This window comes from Sander lucioperca, chromosome 2 (genome assembly GCF_008315115.2).
Source record: "Sander lucioperca isolate FBNREF2018 chromosome 2, SLUC_FBN_1.2, whole genome shotgun sequence".
NCBI classification, from domain to species: domain Eukaryota; kingdom Metazoa; phylum Chordata; class Actinopteri; order Perciformes; family Percidae; genus Sander; species Sander lucioperca.
This window is the reverse complement of record NC_050174.1, coordinates 5,597,178-5,624,669: the sequence shown is the minus strand read 5'-3', so window position 1 is coordinate 5,624,669 and position 27,492 is coordinate 5,597,178. Positions and strand designations below refer to the sequence as shown.

General features: G+C 40.5%; 2 protein-coding genes across 8 annotated transcripts in view; one reads left to right on the top strand and one right to left on the bottom strand.

The window, feature by feature from the left end:
- slc20a2 (solute carrier family 20 member 2) overlaps positions 1–10,150 on the bottom strand; it is a 65,242-nt gene extending 55,092 nt beyond the window's left edge. Inside the window, exons 1-2 of one of the 3 annotated variants that reach the window (XM_031305707.2) lie at positions 9,935–10,150; positions 2,013–2,275 (exon numbers count right to left, since the gene is read on the bottom strand). The gene's annotated coding sequence lies outside the window, so the exon portion shown is untranslated. Of the gene's footprint in view, positions 1–1,864; positions 2,276–2,705; positions 2,880–9,934 lie in introns of those variants that run through there. The other 2 variants (XM_031305708.2, XM_031305713.2) reach the window with 2 other exon arrangements.
- mthfd2l (methylenetetrahydrofolate dehydrogenase (NADP+ dependent) 2 like) lies at positions 1,213–26,778 on the top strand. 5 transcript variants are annotated; one of them, XM_035998943.1, is made up of 8 exons: positions 1,213–1,320; positions 14,181–14,365; positions 14,552–14,674; positions 15,003–15,155; positions 16,787–16,894; positions 21,618–21,710; positions 25,035–25,160; positions 26,304–26,778. In XM_035998943.1, exons 2-8 carry the CDS (start codon positions 14,275–14,277, stop codon positions 26,417–26,419), a joined length of 810 nt encoding a protein of 269 aa, XP_035854836.1. In that variant the 5' UTR covers positions 1,213–1,320; positions 14,181–14,274; the 3' UTR covers positions 26,420–26,778. The 5 variants fall into 5 exon arrangements, with proteins under 5 accessions (XP_035854836.1, XP_035854837.1, XP_031161604.1 ...); XM_035998944.1 differs by lacking the exon at positions 1,213–1,320 and adding an exon at positions 3,988–4,006; XM_031305744.2 differs by lacking the exon at positions 1,213–1,320 and adding an exon at positions 9,467–9,661.
- Positions 26,779–27,492: the final 714 nt, after the last annotated feature.

The window sequence follows — 27,492 nt, the reverse complement described above, 5'->3', positions numbered from 1 at the left end:
CTTCACTGGGCGGAGAGCGGAGGCAGCTCCTCTGGAGATGGATAGGGTAACGTTAGGGCCAGCTAGAGAGCTAGCTAGCTAGCTTATCAGTCTCTGGAGCCAGCTGTTCAGCTTATTTTCTGTAAACAGTGTATCATTAAAACATGGTAGAATAAGCAAGCTAACTAACAGTGTATCATTAAAACATGGTAGAATAAGCAAGCTAACTAGCTAACTAGTCAGCCGCCCCCATTGATGTATTATAAAAAGGCCGTCCCTAAAAAAATCATGGATGTATTGTAAAAAAACAGTATATTCATCATTGTTTCCTGCTGTTTTTCTGCCACCACAATGCATGCGCAACTGCAGTGACGTAACCGTGACATCCACTCCAAATTGGTCTATTCTATTTGAAATAACGGAGTGGACAAAATAACATTATAATGCAATCCATAACAATGGCCATACAATAAATACTGTTTTAGTTGAGTTAAAACACTCTTTACTGAATGGCAAATTTTGTAGCGTCTGCATTATAGTAGTAAAAGGTAAGTACATTTATTTCAGTACCGTAATAAAGTAGTAGCATTTTTATTTTATGATACTTTGTACTTCTACTTCATTACATTTTATAGGGAAACATTGTACTTTCTCCTGCCACTAAATGTATCTGACAGCAATAGTTAATAGTTACTTACAATAGTTGCTACAAAACATAATGAGATAGATTAAATTTCCCAACAGTAAATAGTAGTAGTCAGTTAAAATTAACTCCACCTCCACCAGCTACAACAGAAAAAGTAAATGTAATACAATATATAATAGCATGGCACTTACAATGGGCATTTTTCTGCATTAAGTAGCCTACTTTTACTTTTGATACTTTAAGTGCATTTCACCAAAACACACACTTAAGTAACATTTTCAATACAGAACTTTTAACAGTGCTGCATTTCTACTTTTACTTTAGTAAATTATCTGAATACTTTAATTGCAGGGTGTTCCTGTTATTCTTTCCACCCCTCTATGTAGACTGTGGGTAGCCTATGTCCCAGTGTTTGTGATTTTGTTGTTGTTGGAAAAAAGGTTATCTATCATTGTGACAAAGGAAGAGGCTCACCCTGAAAACCTGGTGGGGCCTCAGTAGCAGAAACAAACTTGTCGGACACAATAGTTATCTGCCTTCCCATTGCAGATACATAGGCTATCTGTAGGTGAACAGGTTTGTTCCCTTGTGCTGTCTGACTGTCCTAAAGAAAAAATGAGACCATCCACAGTCCAATAGCAAGGTAGACACGCCAGCAATGTGCACGTGTCTCAAGCTCAGTGAAGTGACCCGAGGTACTTCAGAGATGTTTTAGGTAGGCTAGTCCCAACTTCTTATTGTTTTGGGGCAAGAGGGCGGTAGTGGCAGTGCGCATGTCCAGTTGTCGACCCGCCTTGTCGTCAAACAGTGTCTACTCGCCGCACGAAAAGCTCAACAGATTAAAACGAACTCGCGTTATTAACAGCGAAGTGATTCGATTATCGTTGAAATACGTGCTTTGGGCCAAGTGCTACCTTTTTCAGTTTCCCACACTGGTTCAGACCGGTTGATAGACCACCAGACAGTGTATCTGGATCGGTGCTGTTCTATCGGATGTGGAGTCACACACACACGTGTAGCAGCTCCAATTAGCCTACTCGTTTAGTTTCATGCGAACAGTGTTGCAACAATATCACTAGCACGCTAAAAACAAAATGTAGCCACTTGTGGTGAATTGCAACATTTACAGCGATGCCTGCCAAACCTACATGCATAGGCTACATGTGTGAAGACGGCGTGGTAATGAGCTGCGGCAACCGATTTAAGTACACATTGGTATTTTACGCTGTGTTCACTTACCAGGCCCGTTCTTCCTCGTTAAATGCAGCCCGAACAGACGCTCACCACAAAGAAATGCGCAAGTTAAGTGGCTAAACAAGATAAAAACCCCGTCGAAAAGGAAAAGAAACAGGGGCAGCGGGTTTTTTGCCAGACAAAATGTACTTACCAACGAAATAGGACACCACAAGGGGGAAATGTGCTGTGTCTCTCCGCCTCCACGCCTCTATCTCTGTCTGTATTTTCCCGAAACCGTCCTCCGTGGGTTGCGTCGAAAATGTCACAGATTCCAGCAGTGGCTGTCGTCCCCCCTGGAATGCTTGTCCTCGGTTCATGCGACCATGTTGCCCTTAATGTCGCCTGCTGCTCTCATCCGGGCGTTTAGCGATTGAGCCGTCGTTTTAACACTGCTCAGGATCTACAGGATGACAGCTATGGGATGAAGGAGGGGGGAATAGCGTGAGACAGGGAAGGAGAGGAAGAGAGAGGAGTAGTGGTCAATCTGTTGAGGACATGGTGATACTATGTAGAGGGAAAATACACTTAACACCATTAACGTGTTTAGGGATATTGCTTAATTACCAATATGGTTAAATCCATAAGCATGTCTTCTTATAGCATTTATTTATGAATCTGATTTTATTATTCAGAATGTTAAAGTGTTAACATTTTCTGTAACAGCAGGGGTATTTATCTCCAATGTCTGAATTTTGCTTTAAATTACATTCTCCTACATAACTGTTTTTTTTTGCTTGTTTTTTTATCTCAGAAAGCCTTTAGAAATAAGAGGGACCAAAATGTATTTTGTCCCGAGCAAAGATGACACGACCAAAACACACAGTCCGACAGTAACTGAGTGTACCTTCACATCTAGTTAAGAGCAGACACAGTGTAATGTTCTCTCCCCATAGTCTGCTTTCATTGTGGATTATTTTTTTATGGTCGTGCCGAGCAGACGAATCCGTCTTGGCGAGTTAACTCATTTTGGTGGAAAAAATCGGTTATTTGACCAGAATATCTCCCTTAATTGACCCCGCCACTATTCTACGCCTCAGAGGTTAAATGTGGTTTGCGTGTGAACGTTTTGATCACTGGGTCGATGGTAATGTTTAATCCGTCAAAATTATTCCCAGCTATTACGGCTGTGGCCACGTGCTTAAGGCATTCATGTGTTATGCAACAGGACCAGCCAGTCAACAATAGTGGGTGGGAGAGAGAAAGGAGGGGTTGTTTGTTGGGTAATTAAACCAGACGTGTGTAACATAAATGTTAAAAAGCAAAGATATATATATATATATACACACACACACACACACACACACACACACACAATTAAACAACCCACAGTAACCTCGAGTGGCTTTATAGTTTCAAAGAAGAAATCCCTTATGAAACGTAATGATTATGTAGGAGCACTGGTGTGTGTGTGATCTGAGAAATACATTCTCTTTTGAGTTAATGCTTGTTGAGATATGACTGCTCCCTTCAGCCAGTGTTTGGGTGGAACAACTCTTACTGTCTTACTGACTCTTACTATAACTCTAAACAGAATTTCACCCACGCCTATCTGGGCCTACCTTATTATTCCACATTGGACCTGACCGCCATGTAGGCCTACACTTTCTCAACCTACACAAGGCCACAGCTGTAACATATTAAAAGACAACACCAAAATGTATATAACCTGTTAGCCAACTCTCTACATACACTCCCAACAACAAATCCATCTTTTCCTGTAATCATACCAAGGACATACACACATACTCACTCACACACAAACCAAAAATACAATAATTAATAAATAAGATAAACAATAAGATTTAATAAAATAAGATAGCAAAGATAAAAAATGGCAGAACAACTACTGAGAAACATATTTAGATAATACATAGACTGTATATAAGAATGGACCAAAAGATCCCGTTGCTCTGGACGGAGACCAGTGAAGGCCTTTAGAAGCACTTTTCCGGTGAGCGCTGAGCGTTACTGCGCAGCCTCCAACTGAGAGAGACGACGTAAATGTGAGACGAAACTGCCTGCGCGCTTCTCCTGTACTATACGGTAATTCCTCTACTATGCGACAGTAAGTCGCGTGGTTATGACGCAATCGTTAGCCTATTTTTACAAAAACGTCTGCTACGGAGCCATAACGTGAGGTACAAGGTAATGGAGCCTTTTATACATTGTTGTGTTTCTTTAGAAATAAACAATGGACAAATAAAGTCTTTAAACTTTTCAGATGTAAAGTTATTCGCTGTCAAAGTGGCGCCAAAATGAATGGCAGTCAATGGAATGCTAACGTCAGGTGATCGCTTTGTAGCATCAAAATGGCGCCATAGGAGGTTCGCGGTCCGAGGAGAAGCTTACCCCCTTGAGATAATACAGTGTAGAAGTACTCAGTTACAAATAAAAATCCTGAATTGAAACTCACTATACAGAATGATCTTTTTTTCCCTTTTAGAACCATATATTACTGGATTATAATTATTGATGCATTAATGTGTACATCCCTTTAATGTTGCAGCTGGTAAAGGTGGCCATCATTTTAATCACTTTATATACTGCTGTGTATCTTATCTATAACAATATATCAGAATGTATTAGTTAATTTATATTTTGTATTGATAATTTAAATCTGCAAAGTAACTAAAGCTTTAAAATACATATAGTGGAAAGTAGCATAAAATGGAGATAATCAGAACAAGTACCTCAAAATTGTACTTTAGTACCGAACTTGAGTAAATGTAATTACATTCCACCCATCAACTAAGTATAGAAGGAGGACTAGATTACCAATCGTATAGAATGAGACCTCTTGCTAAAAGCGAGGAGGAAGCTACAGTATCAAAACTCCCCAACTTGCTTTCTGGGTCTATCTTTATGCACAGAAAGGTTTCAAAAACCTTAAACCAAAATTGTTTAAAACTAGGACAAGACCAAAGACCAAAATAAGGATAGCTTGGGCTTGGTTACACCGATGACAGGTTGGATCAAATTCTGAGTAAAGATGGCAAATGTGTCTGACACATATTGAGGTTGTATGGATCATCTCAATTGATGATTTTTTTTGGTCTTGTCTTTGGTCTTCTCACCAAAGTCATCCTCCTACTTCTTAAGATTCAATGATCCAATTTACACAAATAGTAATTTATTTTCTTAATTCAGGTGTAGCAACCCAGTTCAGAAGCTTGTGAATGTGACAGCAGCACTTGTCAACCAAACACTGAATGGTCAACATCTTGTGCCTCAGATGTACTTTCTGCTCTGCAGCAGTCACACAACAAATATCACACCTTCATCCCAGTTACAGGAAAGCAATCCCCTTTGTTCTTGCTTTTCCTGGAGTTTCCTATTTAGTCTGTGTTATTACAATAAAACAATTGGAACAGAAAAAAAAATGTATGGTTTTGCAGCAGATCACATGCATGTTACTATGGTCTCAGTGACAAATAAATGTATTCTAAAGTACAGCAACGTTTTTGGAGTTACATAATTAACCTATGGATTGGCAAACAGTATGTAAAAGCCATAAGTTAAGTAAACTGCAGCTTAACTTTTGTCACACAGGATAATGAGTACATTCTGTATTAGTCTCGTGTCCGGGCAAGCCTGGTTGGGTGCGGTGTTTACCACATTTTCTGAATACACTCCCACTACTCACAAACCTTTATTCTAAATGTCCTAGGTACTATAATCTTTATGGCTTCATTAAATCTACAACTTTATCACGTCATAATTCAGAATGATGTGATAAGTGCATGTTTTTGAGGTTTTTTGTTCCAAGCTTCATACATGAATACTTGAATCTGTAGTTTAGATTTTATCAGTTGTTTACAATGCATTTCAGTTCTTTTTTTAATGCCTTTTTACAAATGCTCCTAACTCTCTTTTCTTGAACTTTTTAACACCAATATGTGATTAATTCATATATTGTGTTAGCAATAGTATATGTGGTTTTCAGACATTTATGTAAAATGTTAGTTCACATGTGAAATGTCCCAAAACCATGTACACCTGTAGAGAAAATGTATCGTGAAGGTTTACATTGAAACATGACTTTCTTTTGTGATTTTTGTTTTTTGCATCTATGCTGCAAAACCTCATGTTTCTACATGTTATTCTACCAATGACAACAAGGTGACATTGAACACAGACAAACATATCCAATTTTCTGTTTATGTTTAAGTTTAGACAACTAATACTTGTTTCAGGACAAGGAAAAGAGTGGTCTTGAGTAGATATTGAAAAAGTAAACACTGATTTAAAACATAAGACTGGATATAAATTCCAGTCCAAAGTGCCAAAGTCATGTGCTTTGTGCACCCACCCAGGCATCCAACAAATACCTTTCTCCTAGTTGCATTATAAGAATGTAATTGTGACAGGTTTGTGTAATGTGCCTGCATTGTTTACCCCTATTTTCTTCATCAGTCGGTCATTTTTCCTTCGATCCTACAATCAAGATCCAGTCAGATATTAAATGTGATTTGTACATTATATTCTGAGTGAAAACCTCTTTCTTCTTCAAGCATTTAAACTGGACCCTCCACAATTCAGTTAACTCTGCACCAGATATTTGCTGCCATCTTGTGGCAAAACAGGGCGTAGCTGTGACACTGACTGCTTTTCAGTTTTGGTTATTATCACTTCATAGTGTAATTTTAATATGGTTAATCTTGGCTTTATGCTTAAATCTGTGGCTATGAAATAGAAACCCAAATAAGAATTCATAGTATAAATGTCACCTAAAAAATACTGCAATTGATAAAATGTATACACTAGAGTATGCATTCAAATCCTTCAATACAAGCCCTAGAATGTTATCCAATATGATGATCATAGCAAAATGTATCTTTTAAGTTTGTTGTATAAGTGTACATATACAGTGTAAAAGTGATTCATTAACACGCTATATCTTGATTGTTTAATCTGCTAAAAACTGGGGTTATGTGCCGGACTATTTCTTGGCTGGGCTCAGTGACTCCCTGAGCTTAATTAGTGAGCTTTAGAGATACTGTTAGGTGGAATTTGTTAACTTTAGACAGAGCCAAGTTAGCTCTCCCTTTCCCTTTCACTGTGTTTAGGATTAGATAACTGGCAACCATACAGACAGAAGAGTGTTATGGATCTCTTCTAACTCTAAGCAAGAAAGTGATTCCCCAAAAATGTCAAACTTCTCCTTTAACTTTCAGTTTTTTTTGTATAGGCTAATAACACTATGACAAACTCTAACCTGTGTGCTTTCAGTGGCATTATTCCACAATTGGATGCTCCATCCAGAAAACCCTTTTCCAAAGTGTCATCTTTCTTTTTCTTTCTTTCCTACAGTGTCATCTTTTTTCTTTCCCACACAAAATGGTATATTTTATTTTATAGGACTAAGGCAGATCACCAACTACAAGCCTAAAACCCCCCCACTCCTTCAATGACCGACACCTAGCCAACGACCTGAACGAGTTCTACTGTCGATTTGAAAGACAAAAGGACAGTCCTGACACCATCCCCCACGACACCTCCCTACAGCTACAGCCACTGTGCATCACCCCCACCTCAACAGGGTCCTGGGCCCCCCACCAATGCCCTCCTTAAAGGTCCCCTCCACCTCCACCCCCCCTCCCACCTCAGTGACGACTCTCTCCATCCACGAGAGGGATGTCAACAAACTCTTTAGGAGACAGAATCCCAGGAAAGCTGCTGGACCGGATGCTGTCTCCCCATCCAGCTTGAAGCACTGCGCTGACCAGCTGTCTCCAGTGTTCACAGACATTTTCAACACCTCACTGGAGACATGTCACGTGCCAGCCTGCTTCAAGACCTCAACCATAATCCCTGTCCCCAAGAAGCCAAGGACCACAGGACTTAATGACTTCAGACCCGTCGCCCTGACCTCTGTGGTTATGAAGTCCTTTGAGCGCCTTGTGCTTTCTCACCTCAAATACATCACTGATCCCCTACTGGACCCCCTGCAGTTTGCCTACAGAGCCAATAGGTCTGTAGATGATGCAGTCAACCTGGCTCTCCACTACATCCTCCGGCACCTGGACTCCGCAGGAACCGACGCCAGGATTCTGGTTGTGGACTTCAGCTCTGCCTTCAACACCATCATCCCGGCTCTGCTTCAGGAGAAGCTCTCCCAGCTTGGTGTGCCTGACTCCACCTACAGGTGGATCACTGACTTCCTGTCTAACAGGAAGCAGCATGTGAAGCTGGGGAAACACGTCTCCGACTCACAGACCATCAGCACTGGACCCCCCCAGGGCTGTGTTCTTTCTCCTCTGCTCTTCTCCCTGTACACCAACAGCTGCACCTCCAGTCACCAGTCCGTCAAGCTTCTGAAGTTTGCGGACGACACCTCCCTCATCGGACTCATCTCTGATGGAGACGAGTCCGCCTACAGGTGGGAGGCTGACCACCTGGTGACCTGGTGCAACCAAAACAATCTAGAGCTCAACGCTCTAAAGACAGTGGAGATGGTTGTGGACTTCAGAAAGAACCCAGCCCCACCTGCCCCCATCACCTTCTGTGGCTCCACAATTGACACTGTGGAGTCTTTCCGCTTCCTGGGAACTATCATCTCCCAGGACCTCAAGTGGGAGCTGAACATCAGCTCCCTCGTGAAGAAAGCACAACAGAGGATGTACTTCCTGCGGCAGCTGAAGAAATTCAACCTGCCAAAGACAATGATGGTGCACTTCTACACAGCCATCACTGAGTCCATCCTCACATCCTACATCACCATCTGGTACGCTGCTGCCACTGCCAAGGACAAGGGCAGGCTGCAGCATGTCATTCGGTCAGCTGAGAAGGTGATTGGCTGCAATCTGCTGCTGCTCCAGGACCTATACGCCACCAGGACTCTGAAGCGTGCTGGAAAGATTGTGACTGACCCCTCCCACCTCAGGCACAAACTCTTTGAGCCACTCCCCTCTGGCAGGAGGCTGAGGTCCTTCAGGACCAAAACCTCACGCCACATAAACAGTTTTTTCCCCTCCGCCACTAGCCTTCTAAACAAGGCCCGGAAACCACCCTGACTCTCTCCAAACTACACCTCTGGCTCCTCATGCCACTGTACCTACTCTGCTGTAGTGTTCCTTTTTACTACTGTTTAACTTATTTTACTATTTACATTTATTTTATCATTATTAATACATACTGTGTGTATATGTTTATACTTATATTATTTATATTCTTTTTATCCTTCTTATATTTGAATGTGTGACATGCGCCAACAACACCATGACAAATTCCTTGTATGTGCAACGTACTTGGCAATAAAGCCCTTTCTGATTCTGATTTATCACCTGAACAATATGGACAACCAAGCAGTTCTAATTTACATGTTCAATTATTAAATTAGTTTTCACTTTAATTGAGAGAAAATGTACTTTTCCAACACAATGTGGTCTATGTTTGCTGAAACCACTGTGTACTCACTGCAGCTCTTTCTTCAGGAATCATTACATTTTCTTCTGTTTCATTCAATTTGCTAAATAAATTATCAGCTACAAACACGTTCCCTCTTCCTCATAAGCATTAGTATGTTTAGTACAGCCTATCATTCATAATGGCAACGTCAACCACCCAGACTCTGCTCCTGAAGCTACACACTGCCCTGTCCCGTCTCCCTCTCGCGTACGCACGACGTACACACGCTCTACGACAGACACACACAAACATGGCGGCCTCTATTGCACCGCTACGCTCCTCCTTCAGGATTTGTAGCCCGTTAAGGTTACACCATCACTGCTGCCGGGCCAAACTGCGGATGCACAGAAAATGCGAGAATCAAAGGAGACATCTTCACCAGTCGGCGACGAGGTAAACGGCACTCCGTTTAAAACAGCGTTGTTTTTTTTCTTTTATTGTACGGTATTGCTTTGCGGCAGGAATGAGCAGCTTCAGCACCGGTGATGAAGGCGTGTGTGTGTGCCGTCACGTGTCAGAGGATGGTGATTGACAGCAGGTTTCACCGTTCACGGTAGAGAGGGCAGGTTTAACGAATATAACGTTACCTTTAGCTGAGGGAGAAATTACAGGTCTGATTCAATCGACTAATGCTCTCAACAAACGTGTCACTATTACATAACTCACCGTAGTTTCTCAGGTTGTCGTTGGCTTTACGTGTAAGAACCCACTGCATTCATACAATGAATGTTGGCTGCTACTGCGGCTAGAGGACGGAAGGCTCCAAGCCGAAAATGTGAATCACAGGTGCTGATAATGACCGTATACCGATACCGCAGTCTTTTAGGCACACAGGTATCTCATTAATCACAATTCACCACAATTTAATAATATTATTAACGCAAACGGTAGACAAGAAAATAGCAACGTTAGCTTATCACTGTGGTTGCCTTGCCTGTAACGTTGTTGTTAGTCGTTTCCGTTAACACGTTAACATTAGCTAGCTACAGCTCCAAAACCCAACAGTTACGGTTCTTCAAAAATTGGCTAGACCGTGTTTGACAAGAGGAACCATGAGGGGAACCACATAGCAATGGCGCCAGTTTTAGTTAATATAACGTTAATCATAGACTGTAAATATGAACAGTTTATGGATATAATCAAAGATCCTCTATACTAAAATGCATTTCAAGCGGCGCCATGGTATGAAACGGTACACACTTCCTGTCTCCTAAAGGGGCGTGGCCTCGTTTGAACGTTCAAAACCATAGACTCTGTCGGTACACGATCCGTTCTGCACATGCGCAAGATAATACTGTTTTACGTATCCATACGACCTGCACGATCTGTTCCACGCTAGCCTATGGCTAGCCTCCACCGGGAAGCTAACGTTAGTTTAGCTAACAGCTAATTCGGCTAACCGCTAGCTGACAGCTAGATTCAGTCTAAAATAACGTTAACTCAAACGTAATGGGAAAAGCAGGCTACAGCTAAATTAAGACTTCACAGTAATAACAATAAAGACAAGTATTGAGTGATTGTATTTTAAATGAGCACAAGTAAAGTAGAACTGATGTAACAGCTGTTATATATGTTAGGTGTTTGTTATATATGTCAACGTTTATTTTCAAGTTTTATTTTGAGGGTCTTTTAAAGTTATTACATGCTGTCTCAGCTAGCAGTTAGCCGAATTAGCTGTTAGCTAAACTAACGTTAGCTTGGCTGTCGACCGGAAGCGTGGAACAGATCGTGCAGTGTCGTAAATCCTCGTACAACCGCGCATGCGTGAACATTTTGCGCATGTGCAGAACGGATCGTGCAGGCAGAACGGATCGTGTCGGTACACGATCCGTTCTGCCTGCACGATCCGTTCTGCACATGCGCAAGATAATACTGTTTTACGTATCCATACGACCTGCACGATCTGTTCCACGCTAGCCTATGGCTAGCCTCCACCGGGAAGCTAACGTTAGTTTAGCTAACAGCTAATTCGGCTAACCGCTAGCTGACAGCTAGATTCAGTCTAAAATAACGTTAACTCAAACGTAATGGGAAAAGCAGGCTACAGCTAAATTAAGACTTCACAGTAATAACAATAAAGACAAGTATTGAGTGATTGTATTTTAAATGAGCACAAGTAAAGTAGAACTGACGTAACAGCTGTTATATATGTTAGGTGTTTGTTATATATGTCAACGTTTATTTTCAAGTTATATTTTGAGGGTGTTTTAAAGTTATTACATGCTGTCTCAGCTAGCAGTTAGCCGAATTAGCTGTTAGCTAAACTAACGTTAGCTTGGCTGTCGACCGGAAGCGTGGAACAGATCGTGCAGTGTCGTAAATCCTCGTACAACCGCGCATGCGCGAACATTTTGCGCATGTGCAGAACGGATCGTGCAGGCAGAACGGATCGTGTACCGACACTCTCTATGGTTCAAACGAGGCCGTTGTAGTGAACGTCGTGTGGATGGATTAAAAGTTATATTTCAATACTTTTAATATGTTCTTTTACTAACGTTAGATATTTACACAGCTGAAAGACATATTTAGCATCAAGGAGATTAGTTTTGTTTGGGCGTTCACGAACGTTAGCTGACATTAGCGTCTCTGTTGCTAGATCTCGCGAGAGTTTGGTCCAGAGACAGAAACAGGTCTCAAACTTAAGATAATTTTCCCCTGATGTGTCCGTCTGAAAAAATGCCATTTTTGTGTCAAAATGTTCTGTAGATATGTGGCTTGTGAAAAATGGGTCCAATTTTTACTTTGGTGAATAGAGGACGAAAGAATCGCTTATAATCTGTGTTCACGTTCACTTCTCCCAGCATGCACTTTTACTAAAAAAAAAAGAAGAAATAAAGGCTGCTTTGTTTCTATCAGCAGGCCTCTGAAGTGCTGCTGCTAGCTTAGCGTAGTGAAGAATTAAACATAAATGTAACACAAAGTGTACAAAGTACAGCTGGGGCTGAGGGGATATTAATTAATTCGTTTTTCAAGTATCTGACAGTTATAAATCAAATATTATACACATTTAAAATTTAGTCCTGATGGTGGCGCTAGAAGAAACATTTAGCTAAATGTTTCTTCTAGCGCCACCAGCTGCTGCTGGGGGTTACAAAAGTGATTACAATTCCTTCTGAGGACACACATGTCAAAGAAATTGAATGTATGTATATATATATATATATATACAGTGAGGAAAATAAGTATTTGAACACCCTGCTATTTTGCAAGTTCTCCCACTTAGAAATCATGGAGGGGTCTGAAATTGTCATCGTAGGTGCATGTCCACTGTGAGAGACATAATCTAAAAAAAAAAATCCAGAAATCACAATACATGATTTTTTAACTATTTATTTGTATGATACAGCTGCAAATAAGTATTTGAACACCTGTCTATCAGCTAGAATTCTGACCCTCAAAGACCTATTAGTCTGCCTTTAAAATGTCCACATCCACTCCATTTATTATCCTAAATTAGATGCCCCTGTTTGAGGTTGTTAGCTGCATAAAGACACCTGTCCACCCCATACAATCAGTAAGAATCCAACTACTAACACGGCCAAGACCAAAGAGCTGTCCAAAGACACTAGAGACAAAATTGTACACCTCCACAAGGTTGGAAAGGGCTACGGGGAAATTGCCAAGCAGCTTGGTGAAAAAAGGTCCACTGTTGGAGCAATCATTAGAAAATGGAAGAAGCTAAACATGACTGTCAATCTCCCTCGGACTGGGGCTCCATGCAAGATCTCACCTCGTGGGGTCTCAATGATCCTAAGAAAGGTGAGAAATCAGCCCAGAACTACACGGGAGGAGCTGGTCAATGACCTGAAAAGAGCTGGGACCACCGTTTCCAAGGTTACTGTTGGTAATACACTTAGACGTCATGGTTTGAAATCGTGCATGGCACGGAAGGTTCCCCTGCTTAAACCAGCACATGTCAAGGCCCGTCTTAAGTTTGCCAATGACCATGTGGATGATCCAGAGGAGTCATGGGAGAAAGTCATGTGGTCAGATGAGACCAAAATAGAACTTTTTGGTCATAATTCCACTAACCGTGTTTGGAGGAAGAAGAATGATGAGTACCATCGTAAGAACACCATCCCTACTGTGAAGCATGGGGGTGGTAGCATCATGCTTTGGGGGTGTTTTTCTGCACATGGGACAGGGCGACTGCACTGTATTAAGGAGAGGATGACTGGGGCCATGTATTGCGAGATTTTGGGGAACAACATCCTTCCCTCAGTTAGAGCATTGAAGATGGGTCGAGGCTGGGTCTTCCAACATGACAATGACCCGAAGCACACAGCCAGGATAACCAAGGAGTGGCTCTGTAAGAAGCATATCAAGGTTCTGGCGTGGCCTAGCCAGTCTCCAGACCTAAACCCAATAGAGAATCTTTGGAGGGAGCTCAAACTCCGTGTTTCTCAGCGACAGCCCAGAAACCTGACTGATCTAGAGAAGATCTGTGTGGAGGAGTGGGCCAAAATCCCTCCTGCAGTGTGTGCAAACCTGGTGAAAAACTACAGGAAACGTTTGACCTCTGTAATTGCAAACAAAGGCTACTGTACCAAATATTAACATTGATTTTCTCAGGTGTTCAAATACTTATTTGCAGCTGTATCATACAAATAAATAGTTAAGAAATCATACATTGTGATTTCTGGATTTTTTTTTTTTATATTATGTCTCTCACAGTGGACATGCACCTACGATGACAATTTCAGACCTCTCCATGATTTCTAAGTGGGAGAACTTGCAAAATAGCAGGGTGTTCAAATACTTATTTTCCTCACTGTATATATATTTCACTTAAAACCACACATTTCAACTTCATGGTGGCGCTATATAAACTGTTAGCACTATCACCAATGTCAGAAGGATTCATTTCCTAAGGACCAGCATTCATTCATGTTTCTATGGATTACCTCTCCAGGCACACCGCTGTGGTGATTTCGGGAACAGAGTTGGCTCGTCAGCTCCACAGAGAAATCCAGCGTGATGTGGAAGAGCTGGTAGCTCAGGGCAACATGAGACCCCACCTAGGAGTTGTCTTGGTGGGGGACGACCCAGCCAGTCGTACTTATGTTAGGAACAAGACCCGGGCAGCTAGCATCCTGGGTATGAGCATTACATGCATTGCTGAACACATCTTCCATTTTCAGGCATGCATGTACATATAGATACACATGGATAAACACATTTTTCATAAGCAAAATAAATGTAGTGTGTGAAGTCACCCAACTGCAAACTAACCTGTGCATGGTTACATGAACATGGAGTGTGTGTGATGTGTATGTGCTCCAGGTATTTCCAGCGACACAGTGGTGCGGCGTAGCTCGGTCTCCCAGGAGGAGTTGCTGGAGCTGATTGACAAGATGAACCGTGACTGGAGGGTCAGTGGATTGTTGGTGCAGCTGCCACTTCCCGGTAAACACAGGCGCCACAGCTGCACATGAGTTTTTCTCACTGACATAAAAGTTAAACAAAAGAGCTGGTCTGTACAGTTCAATTTGCAGTGATTGCATCTATATGATTCTTCCCTAGCTTCCACAAAAATCATTGTGGAAGCTATATGAAAATTGGACTAAGGTAGGCTTCAGTTAAATAAGTAAACTTCCATTATAGTAACGTTTGGTTTATTAAACTTGATTTTTTATTTGAATGTATGAGTGAAGTTTCTTGCCTTTGAATGGCATGACCTTACCCTATTATATGTAATATCATTAAGTATCTGTCCTACTCCCTCACTTCTTAGAGCACATCAATGAGCGAGCAGTATGTAATGCCATCGCTCCAGAGAAGGATGTGGACGGCTTCCATATTGTGAATATCGGTAAGCTGTGTCTAGACCAGAGATCCATGGTGCCTGCCACACCTGCAGCTGTCTGGGAGATCATCAAAAGAGCAGGTAAACCACAAAAAACTCTTCAGCTCCATTATTCATTTTTTAACTCAATTTTTAATGCTGTTGTGTTATGTGCTTTTCATGGTGTGTTTGTGTTGTTGTTTTATTATGCCTCTGAGCCGCGACAGCCGTGGCCAGAGACATAACCGACTCAAGAATTCATTTGCCAATTATAACAAAATTTCACACAAGGATAGGCTAAAATGATGAAGTGATGATATTTTACACACAAAAGGTCAAAGGTCAACTTCTGTGTGACATCATAATGTTATGCAAAAACACTTTTCTGGCCATTATTCAATGCCATAACTCAGAAACAGAATGGGATATTGTGACCATGTTCATGATCATCCTGTCTTTTCATGTGTGGCTCACTAGATGGCGCCTAACAATCATTTTCCGACCTGCACTTCAAATGTGTCTACTGTGTAAATGCACTGGACCACTCAGTCAGCTTTTTGACCAAGTAAGAATGTAAATATTCTGCCAAATCAAGAATGTGCTGTGCCAAAATGTAGTGTAGTTGCTCTTTTTCACAAAATAGTCTCAGTGCACTATCTTTCAGATTTACTTGTATAATGAGTTACAAAAATATTGTTCAAAGTTTCCAATCGGAATGAAATGACAATTACTTAAAATAAGGCATATCACTCTTCAAAGAGCAGGGCTAATTTAATTAATTAAAAAGACATACTTTTCTCATGTTAAGACAAGGAACTTAGTCATGCTACATGTTGATTTCCATCTGAAGAATTAAGAAATGTTACATGAAAAACATATTTTTTCCCAGCCAGAAAGCAGAGATAAAGAGTCCATGAAAGCGTGTGGGAGAGTCCTTGACAATGTTGGAGGCTTTTTTGGATGAAGTGTTTATGATGATGATCATGATGCTATTAATGATAAGTGCCCTCTACTCTATGAAGAAGTGAGAGACCCTGTTTTCACTATCAGCTACTATCTATTAGCGAATTTTTGCAATTCCCATACCAGACTGTGTTGAAGCTGCTTAGGATGCTTTCCGCTGTCCCTTTTTAAGAATGTGTTGAGGATGAGAAGGGGTAGGTTTATTTCTCCTTCTGTCTCCGCACTACATGGACACACTACTGGGCTTTTGGGGCAGGGAGGACTAGAGGTAGTGTTGACTGTCAGGTTGAGATAGTTTGTGGAAACAAAAAATAATAGTCACAAAACTTGCATTGTAATTGTATCATCTATAGGGCTTTTATCCACTAATTTACTTCTTTAGTCAGTTCTTTGTTTATGAATTATTTATTTCACAACCGTATTACATCTAAGCTTCCCCAATCAATATATAAGAAATTACATTTCTAATATAAACTTTATCAGCAAACTGAAATATCAGTCTAATTTATACATACTTCTCCTCCCACTCTCAATTACTTTACTGACTATTGGTGTCTGCTGACAGTAATTGTCACAGGCGCGACATTGTGGTGCCAGGCTGTGGTGCAGCCAGAAGAAAAACCTCCCTCCACATGCCTGTTTGATCAGTCAAAGGTGAAATACTGCCCCGGGCTCTCTGTGATGTTTTTGTTAAAGTTCAGTATTTTGTGTTTTTCAAACAATTTTGCTCCTTGAACACTGAAGTTGTCCCCTTAAAAATATGTTTGCAGGTATTGAGACGGTGGGGAAGAATGTGCTGGTCGCTGGTCGCTCCAAAAATGTTGGAATGCCCATCGCAATGTTGCTGCACACTGATCGCAAGCATGAACGCCCCGGGGGTAAGTGTGTTTGTATTTATGTGTGTGCGCATGAATGCATGCTTATCTTTGTCTGTGCAGGTAGGTCAGCATTGTAATATGACATGAGTGCCGCTCTTTGTATGCAAAATTATATTGCACCATCTTGGCTTTCCCTGAAAGGTATTTGATGTTTTTTGTCATCAGGATGTGACCAATAACTGAAGGGCTTTAATGACTCCTCACCTTTTTAATTAAACAATAAATACCTGTGCATGTCCTGCCAGAGGAGTTCCAAGAGAAAAAAAACAGAAACTGTGAAGGAAGAGTACAAACAGGGCGAGACTTTGGGCAGACGGATTAACTGTCCTTTTATGGGTGTAGGAAGAAGGGAGGGGACTTGGAAGGTATTGCATGGGATTTGCTGTTTAGATGAAGCAACGAGATATGTTTGACCTGTCAAAGTATAGCAGAAAGGAGTCGGTAAGCTAAAAAAAGTGATCTTGCACATCGGACATTTATCTAGAGATGGCCCAATACCATTTTTTGCTTCCCGATACCGATTCTGATACCCTGAACTTGCGTATCGGTCGATACCGAGTACCGATCCGATACCAGTGTGTCATATATTTGATTATGTTTTAACAAGTGTATACTACTATCCCTGTATGGATGTGATATTATTTCTATCTTTGTTAGTCTGGCTCAGGTTAAACTCTTTGTGAAACATGAACAAACACAAACAATGACTGCCACAGAACTTTCTTTTATTATGCAGTTTGACAGTCAGTTATAATGGAAAAAGAACATAAATAAACTACTTTAATGTAGATTTTCTTTAGGGCTGTATTATGTGGTATCGGATCGGTGCATAAACTCCAGTACTTCCTGATACCGATACCAGCGTTTTAGGCAGTATCGGAGCTGATACCAATACTGGTATCGGTATTGGCTCCAAACATCTCTAACTTTATCAGACATAAAGGTCATTAGACTGAAACACAGCTGCAGTCCCCACTGTCCTCACTTATACCCCTTTCACACCAATGGCTCAATCAGGGTTATACCTAGGTCCACTGTGTGTTTGAATAGTAATCCTCCCCGATCTACTCAGCTTCGCGACCCAGGTCGCCAGGTGGGTTTGATCAGGGTAGACTAGGGTCGATTTCAATATGAATTGCGCACAACCTGGGTCGCTAACAGCCGGGGCGGGACAAATTATGTGATTGGTTGGAAATGACTGTGGGGCAGTCGTCACAGGTCGCCGCCTATGTTCGCTGCACACACAAAAACACACAAAAAACAACAACATAAATTTTGTCTCACTGTGCTTTACGCTGAGTTTTCACCATAGAATGTATAAAACTAGGATTATTACAGGCAGCTTCAACAACAGCAGAGTGGAGCGGTTCAATTCATTTCATTCATTTCAGGAGTGGCCGGATGTTCACTAGTCTGCCTTTTGCAGAGAGGTAGCAGAGTTTTACAGGCTAAACTGCCTGTAAAAACCCAGCGTTAGAACCCAAACGTATGAAAATAAGTTGTGTTTAATTCTCTCTGTACTGCCGCTCTTACTCCCTCTCTCTGGCACGAGACACCCGTCTGCAGCCTGCAGTTCAGTGCGGCTGCTGGGGAACGCGAATCTCTCTCTTTTTGTCTGTCTTTTTAAAAAATTAGTCAGGAAGCCAACGGCAAAGCCCAACTTTTCTTTTTTTGAAATCCAACACAGAGAAATGTTCTTCCCTCGTCTTAAAATAGTCAAAAATGTATCCTAGAGTAACCTACTTCCTTGTCCAGCTGCTGCAATAAATATGCAGAGCTGAGAAATCACTCTTCACAAAATCATCTGAGAAGTTTTTGATGGTTATTTGTATTTTAGAATGTAATCTCTGCGAAACAATCATGAAGTAAGCTGCATTTATCTCTCCCTACTGTACAATGACAGATTCAAGTAGCTACAAAACATATAAGTTCTTGTGGTACACAGATGGACTGGAGTATGTGATGTTAGCTGTTCACTGAGTATGACGTGAAAGCCCCACCCATTTCTAGCACTTTAGGTAATTGTTATGCATTGCTCCCGGGTTGACCCAAGTGATCTCTGAATTGTCATGACCAGGGATATACCCATGTAGACTGGCTTGGTTTGAATTTCCAAAAAGAGGGTTGAACCCTGATCAGACAACCCTAGCCCAACCCTGGTAGGTGGTGTGAAAGAGGTATTAGAGGGCTGCGTCATAGTTTTGGGTTGCTTTGCTGGTGAAAGTGTAGGAACTAGACTAAGTCCACGGCGGTCTCAAACGACTTGGCTACGTAAAGCTTCTGATACATGCCGTTCAAACTAGAACACCTCTTTTAAGTTACCGAGCATGTCCGGCAGAGAATAAAGAGGAAGAGATAAACACTATAGTGCAACAGATCATACACATCATTTACATTTCTGGAACATTGCTGTGATAATTCTAGTCTTTTGTTTATGTGTTTTTCTTTTCTTAATGTGGCATTTCCCCATTGTTTAATTTTCAACAGTAGAGGCAGACAAAAAAAGGAGAGAACAGGTTGAAATATCAATATGAATATTACTCCTTGGCTGGAATTGAACTGGGGATTTTGTGGTCTTTAGGTCTTATATGTAATTTATCATAGACTGGTGGGCTAGTCTATTAAAGGATTTAAAGGAACTTATCTGACCTAAAAAAACAAAAAAACAACCTTCCATTAAAATCCTTCGACTTGCACTGTTTAATCTTATAAGCTTGTACACACTGAGTATCCAGGGTCCCTTTGAAGCTATTACATACCTTTTTTAGATTTTAATATTAATGCAAAGCCAGTTGTCAACACACCAAGTTTACTTAGATAATATCTGAGATTGAGAATATCTGGTTTTTACTCAGACCTTCCATTATGCATTTTATTGAACAAGAATCCAACAAGTGAAAGCGTGTCAAAATATAACCTAGATACGTCTTAAAAAATGTTGAACTTGCATTTTTATGTATGGTTTCAATCCTTATTTGCATTTTATATCAGATTGTGTCACTGAAGTTGAATTTTGTGCATGTTGGAAACTTGGGCTGTTACTCTACTATTCCTTGAAATAAAAGGCTAAAGTGAACCAACACACAATGACATAGTTTTAAAGCTGATGAAGCTAAAAACCAGCACCCGGTATAACTGTGGCAAATACACTCTGCTAAACTTATAAGGAGTTTAGTTTAGGAGTTTAATTTCATTCTGTGGTCAGTTCTCTCTTTCTCTCTCTCTTTCTCTCACTCTCTCTCTCACTCTCTCTCTCTCTCACACACACACACACACACACACACACACCTCATAAGGAATGCATCCTGGATGTTTGATGTGCTGTGACTTGCCTCTTTCCCTCTCATTCTTATTTTCCTTGAAGCCCTGTGATCCTCTTTCTCGCCCCATACCTGTCTTCCTGGTCACAGTTCAGATGTGACTATGCAGGATGTCGTTGACTATTTTAGATAAAGATTAGGATTAGTATCGTCATGTTGCTTTCCTTCATTGTGTAATGTACCACCTGTCGTGTAGTGCACTGAAGAATGAATCACTGCTTTGATGAGTTTAAAGACAATTTCATCATCAAGATTAATATAATAAACAAGGTAATAATAAGCAGGCTAGCGTAATTTTTATATTTAACAAGTGCGTACACACTCTTTCTCTAGTCTTACACTTCTTTAGTCTTACCCCTAGTGCTACTGAGCCAATGCAATAGTTTACATTTTATGTGCTATGTTTTTTTGAGATATCCTCCTCTGAAACTCAATACAAAGGAGGTAAATGTTGTACCGCTCGCAGCACTAAGAAATTACATACCCTGACCAAAAGCTGTTTGCTTCTACTTTTCCAAGCTTGTAAAAACTCAGACTATTTTCTTTTTTTATACTGTAGCATGCTTCACTGACTTTTTATTGTGGAGTCAATGTGTGCTGTGTCATCGATCAATCACTGTTACCTCCTGAGCTAAGTCAGACAGATACATATAATAAAACAAATAAAAACTATTAAACTTTTATATTAACTTTTTTGCCCACAATTGTGTAAACTGACAAATCAAATAATGCAGTTGTCTTAAGCACCAGGATGCTTAAATAGATGTGCAGGTTTCATGTAGTCCATGTGCAATATTCATCAACATTAAAAGTTAAAAAAATGGCAGCTCTTTTATAAACTGGAGCTTGTGTTTAGAAAATAAAAACTTCAGGTACATAGGTGACGGGCCTGACTCATTAAATAAGACTTTCTTTGTTTGTGATATAGTACCTCTGCTCTTTTCCCCTGAAGGTTAATGTTATATTTCATAAATGTGTAATATGTTTTTCCTGACGTTAGCAAGGGTGGTCTTTATTGTAGGCACGCCTCAGGAAACCCTAAAAAACATGTCAGTTAGTTAGGATATCTGTCACTGTCCGCAGTGTTGCTTTAATAAGTAGTTCCACTACTGTATAGGTACCTGTCTAATGTATATGAGAGCATGTTTTGTGTTGCATGAGAGTATGTGTTGAGAGATGCTTATTTTCTGTATTTTGTGTTGTCTTTGTAAAGCTGCGGAATGGACAGAGTCCAAAAGAAATTTCCCTTCGGGGACAATAAAGTATATCTTATATCTTATCTTATCTTATCCAAAAGAGACTTGTTCCAAGATCTGTTGAGTTTTTTGATATATAATCTTTCTCTGTTTTATATAATTGCCAGATGTGAAATGTAATCCTGGCAGAAATCTGTTTCCTCTCAGGTGATGCCACAGTGACCATTGCCCATAGATGTACACCCAAGGAACAGCTGAAGGAGCTAACCAGCCTGGCTGACATAATCATTGCAGCTGCAGGTAATTATACCCTAGACCCCATTAAGACACATGCCTATCTATTCATTGTCAGTTAAAAAAACTATTAACAAAGTGACATATCTGATACAGAGCAAAGTCTTTCAAGTTGATTAATAATACAAAATCATGCAGAGGTTTTCACAACATATCAGTCAGCTTTAGGGCTGCAACTAACTTTTTTTTTTTTTTTATGTTAATATGCGACTAATTTCTCAATGAATCAATTTCCTTTACGTCAAAGGTCCGTAATAGGTTATTTGTGTTCAAATGTGGCAATTTCAAGCCAAATTTGAATGGAGTTAATGAAGTGAATATAAATTATTTTTTAAATCTGCCTTTTGATTTTTACAAAAACAAATGTCTCATTTTCACATTAGGTTGCAGTCTGTGGCATACAGGAAGCATGGCAATGTCCGTTATATTTGCCTGTTGTACTGTAAGCCAGGGATCTTCAACAGGGGGTCCCTATATATTTTTTTTATCTTTTTTCCAACAGAATTTTTTTCCCAATTTCAAATTATGTCCCCAAAAGGAAACTTTGTCAACATCTGTTTTATTTAAAAAGATAAATGTCTCTGTTTGTTCATCTCACTTTAATTTTATTGCTGCAAAATGGGATTGTCAAGCAGACAAACTGACCAACACATATATAATAATAGATTGATACTTGGCAGCCAAAGAAAATGTCGCGAAATGATGCTGTATCGATTTCTTTTCCCCCACCCCTAGAATCCAACATATTATTAGCGAATAAAAATCCCCACTGCTTACTGGCCTATAGGAAAGGTAGTCACTAAGGCCATCCACAGATTAGTTCATCCTAAAGGCTGTTTTATGCTTCTGCGTCAACTCCACGCTGTAGCTACGGCGTTGTGACCCTTTCGGAGTTCTGCGTCGGGGTTGCTTTGCATCGCGGTGCATTTCACCGCCATAATGCTAGGGGGTGATAAGTCTGAGGTTATTTGCGAGGTGTCTGCCAGCCAGTTTATGTTATGTTAACAAGCAAACTTTAGCACAACTGCCCACAAAGTACTGCTTGCTGGGGTGGTGCTAATTTCAAAAAGTTACTGACACATAGACACTTTACAAACGGATAACCCCGTCATTGTAACCAAAATACGTCTGAGTTTATTTGCAAAGCTTATGTCAGTGAACTAGCATGTTGCTACTCCTCACAGTAGGCTGCTTGAAACACTGACTATCAACACACAGGACGAGTTGACCAATCACAGTCCTTGCGGTCTGCGTCGCCTTGACGCGAAGTTACACATTTTTGGAGGTGCACGTCGAGCTACGGCGGAGGGCTCGGAGGGGGGTTTGCGGCAACGCAGAGGGGTCGGAGGGGGTACGCCGTCGATTCGATGCAGAAGTATAAATCAGCCTTGGATTCACTGTGCCACACGTATGTTTAACATTAAAACTTGATTTTTAAAATCATGCCAACAATTAGTATGCTATTTGAATAGCTTAGTATTCTATGCAAAAAAGGTCTGTATAAAGGCTTTAGGCCGCCCTACATGTTAATGTCGGCCCAGTTTACTATGCAGTACTACTATGTAGTAGGGGGTCCCTGCTCCATCTCTCTTTCAGTTAAGGGGTCCTTGGCTTAAAAAAAGTTGAAGACCCCTGCTGTAAGCACAACTACAATAAAGATATTAGGTCAAAGATGAACCACGTAATACAAAATCAAATGGACATTTGTCTGAGTAATAACTTAATTGTTCATCTTTGTTTTCACTTTCAAATAACTGGATTAGCTAATAATGTGTAATCTTGTATTCCCTTAAAGGACCATTTTTTTCTATTAATTACAATTTTGCATTACAAATCAAACAAATTTTTACTGTATTCTGTTTTTTGTGGAATTATTATTGAAGCACTTCTAGCTTCATATGTACACTCCTTAAACCAGTCTCAGATGCTGTTTAATTATGTTGGAGAAGGAATTATGTGGCCTGGTAACGCAACGAGAAGGACACATTGTGAAAGTGCTTACCAGCCCTTACTTGAAGTGATCACGTCAAAATCGAAAAATTCAACACTGAAGTTTCATTATATTTACCTACTACTCTGCTCCAACTGTGGTCACGGACAGTTTTTCTGAGAACAATAGTGATGTGTGGCAGATGGAATGTGAGACAATCAGTCAATGCAGGGCAGGAGTATCTGTCGAAATACTCTTAAGTAACTGTGTATGTCTTAGGGGGTGCCATGTTGTACTTCCTTTCTAATACATAGGAGGATGTTTCCTGATGACTAAAAGCAGCTATCTGGGAAGGGCACCTTATTTTCTTTTCATCTAGCCTAACTGTGAGTTTTGACTTGGGAAAATAAGAAACTGCATTCACGCTGCACTGTATGATTAAGTGAATTCTAGCCATCCCCTGTACAACTGTCAACAATGGTTTTCTTCTCTCTTCACGCATCTGGGTTTAATGGTTAGAATTGCTGTTAGTAGGAAATTATCCAGGTGTAGTTTATGGTTAGCGTGTTGATGAGCTCCTCTGATGTCTGTGTGCTTTTCTTCAGTATTTTCTTAAGTTGGTACTTAATTGTTATTTGACTCTGTTGAGTAGCTGTAATTGCAGTATGAGGAATTCAAATTGACAGCTTTCTGGCAGCCATCATCAAAGTAGAGGGGTTATCAAAATAAATACACAATGCTTAATTATTTCCTTCCTCCTAGACAGTCAGCTAAGGTATCGTCTTATTCTGCAATGCTGACTTTTAAGTCCAAGATAAAGTAATAATTCGTCCTCAAGAACCTGTGATTAAAAGGAGATGGCAAGCAGAAAGGACTTGCTGTTTAGTCTACTGGAACCTGCAAAATGTGTATCTTTGTCCCACTATGGGATCTTAAAATTGGTGTGGAGGTTGGAATAGGAAATCTAATATAATTTCAAATTATATTTTGCTTACAAGGTGCATACTAAATTAATTTGTTTAATCAGAACGCAGCAGCTCATTTCATCTGTATATTCTTACTGGTCTGTATATAAAAGAGTTGTTTATATTATTCATATTACTATTATTACTCTTATTCTGTGTGTGTGTGTGTGTGTGTGTGTGTGTGTATTGCTATTTAATGTGTATTTTTCTTATTTGTTGTGTGGCATTTGAGCTGCTGTAACAAGGGAATCCACCAGTGTGGGATCAACAAAGCCTATTTTATCTTATTTTTGGCATGATGTGTCCATGGGCTGCAGTGCTGTAGCTGACATTCTCACTCCCATGTGATGGTGTAATTGAAATAGTTTTCTTAGAACAAATAAGGAAGCCACGTCATCTTCTAACTATAAACGCCTTCTCGGTTCCTGTGTATAGGTGTTCCTGGGCTGATCACAGCAGATATGGTGAAAGAGGGGGCAGCCGTCATCGACGTGGGCATAAACCGCATCCAGGACCCAAACACAGGGAAACTCCGGCTCATCGGGGACGTGGACTTTGAGGGTAAATAATCAAAATAAGTCCATTAGATTTTAATCAGAAATGGAGAGTTCTGTGAAATTGTGTTGTCGTGGTGAATAAAGCTGCACATTTTAAATAATTTCTAGCACAGCAGTAATAACAAAAACAAATTGAAAAAAAATCCTGAGAAACAGGAACTTAAAGCTTTAGTGCGTAACTTTTTGATATTAATGAACGTCCGTTACATTCAAGCCATTGACAAATGAGTTGCTACAAAGCTAATTAAGACTATCAGCTCCACACAACTCTCTCTGTATTTCTCAGTATGGCTATGTTTAGAAGATTGTGTCGTCCGGTGACTTTCCCGCGCAGAGGCTCGAGTGAAGATAATTACCTCTTCTGAAGAGTCCATCATGTTTTAACAATCCTCCGTGTCCTCCTTGGCTACTAGCAACTGCGTGGAGGAGGGGTGGGGGTGTGTGCGCGATCACGTAATGCTTGTATCATGTGGACGCGCCGACAGTTTCGTTGTCATTTAGTCACTAATGGCGTTTTTCCATTACATGGTATCTGCTCGACTCTACTTGGCTCGACTCGGCCGCGGTGCCCCGTCCCCCATTTTCCAGTGCAGATTTAGTACCACCTCATGCCTGAGGCGAGCATGGCTGGTCGTCATAGCGACGCCGCAGGAAACTGCAGTGACCTAACGTGACACACACACAGAACGTCGAAGGTGTGTTGTTTTTGATTCTCGGCATGTGGCTGTTGCCACAGCCAGAAGACAGATTTTGTTTCAAAAGAAGCTGGAGGCAGCAAAAAAAACCACCGCTGGCTAAACAATTTAAAAATGGCGGTTTTGTTCAGGACACCCCCGTCTGTCTGTAGCAATGACGACGCAGTGATCAGTGACGATTCTCTCTGACCAATCAGTAGTCTGCAGGTTTTCACGTCACCTTTTGGTATCAGCTCAGCTCGCTTGGAACCTGGACGGAGGTGGTACTAAAAAAAGTACCTGTTAGCAGGTACCAGGTACTTTTTTTCGTAATGGAAAACCAAAAAAGGCGAGTAGAGGCGAGTCGAGCAGGTACCATGTAATGGAAAAACGCCATTAGAATTCCTCATGGGGGCGACAGAAACTACGCACTATAGCTTAAACTCTTTGTCAATTTGTTTGACTTTTTGTAGGAGTGAAGGAGAAGGCAGGATTCATCACACCTGTTCCCGGAGGCGTGGGTCCGATGACAGTCGCAATGCTGATGAAGAACACTGTGACCGCTGCCAGAAACGCACTGATGCATTAAACACACACCTTGAATGATATACAGTACAGTACAGTGTATGCATACATACACACATATATATATATATATATATACATCAGTTCATTTAGGTTTACACACACTTTACCAAACATCGAAGATACTTTCATTTAAAAATCCATGAGCTCAAGACTCCATACCTGCTGGGAAACCTACTTGATATGATACTTTGTCTATATTTTTAATTTGTTCATTTATTTATTTAAGTTATTTATTTCAGAGTTCACTTTTTAAAAAAATTAGATTAATATTTTTTCTACTGAAGTTGTTTTGGTTCTTTTTTGAACATTCCAGATTCACTGGAAAAGGATTATTAAATACAAAGCAATGCTGTGCCAGTACTTCAGTTTCTCAGTCTTTTTTTCTGATTTACAGATGCCTTTTTTTGTGGCATTTTTCCGTCGACACTGTGGAGAGAGAGAAGTATATCATGCAACAAAGGCCCTCAGCTGGAATTGAACCATGTGACATTTTGGACATGAGGTATTACATTAATTGCATCACATAGTTCTAAGCCTCATCGACATTGGATGTTTAGCTTTTGGGTTGCCAGGTTGTGGATAGTCCTCCAGCATGACACTTGCATTGTTCTTTTAGCTAGCTTTATAATTCCTAAGAAAGACCCCTCTAATGCACTTAGTAAGCCTTTATTATTGGCAAGATTGTCTGCCCTAATAAGTTAGCCTGTGGTTAGTTTTTAGTTTAGTAGATTAATTGTTCTGAACTATTGTACATTACTTGGAGAACAGTACAATAAAGGTAGCTAAAGAAAAGTGTCAAAGCAAACCAAAAGTTATATTAATGCTGTATGACTGATCTATAAAACATTAGATGATTTATTAACCGTTAATAAAGGTAGTAATTACAGCTCATAAAACCTTTGTAAAGGGCACCTTAGAAACTGGTAGTGAGATTGCAAAAAATTAAAGCTGCAAGCAGCAATGATCGCACAGCATGTGGGTACTGGTGGGACGCCCATTGACATGGCCGTGCATTTGCACGATAATCGGACAGCACGCAGAGTGCGGGGGGCTGTATTGCAACAACTTCCTGTT

Coding starts and splice junctions, on each gene's coding strand:
- mthfd2l (XM_031305744.2), top strand. CDS start 9,519: ATGGCGGCCTCTATTGCACCGCTACGCTCCTCCTTCAGGATTTGTAGC. Junction 16,895..21,617: donor CAAGCATGAACGCCCCGGGG/GTAAGTGTGTTT, acceptor GTTTCCTCTCAG/GTGATGCCACAGTGACCATT. Junction 25,161..26,303: donor CGGGGACGTGGACTTTGAGG/GTAAATAATCAA, acceptor GACTTTTTGTAG/GAGTGAAGGAGAAGGCAGGA.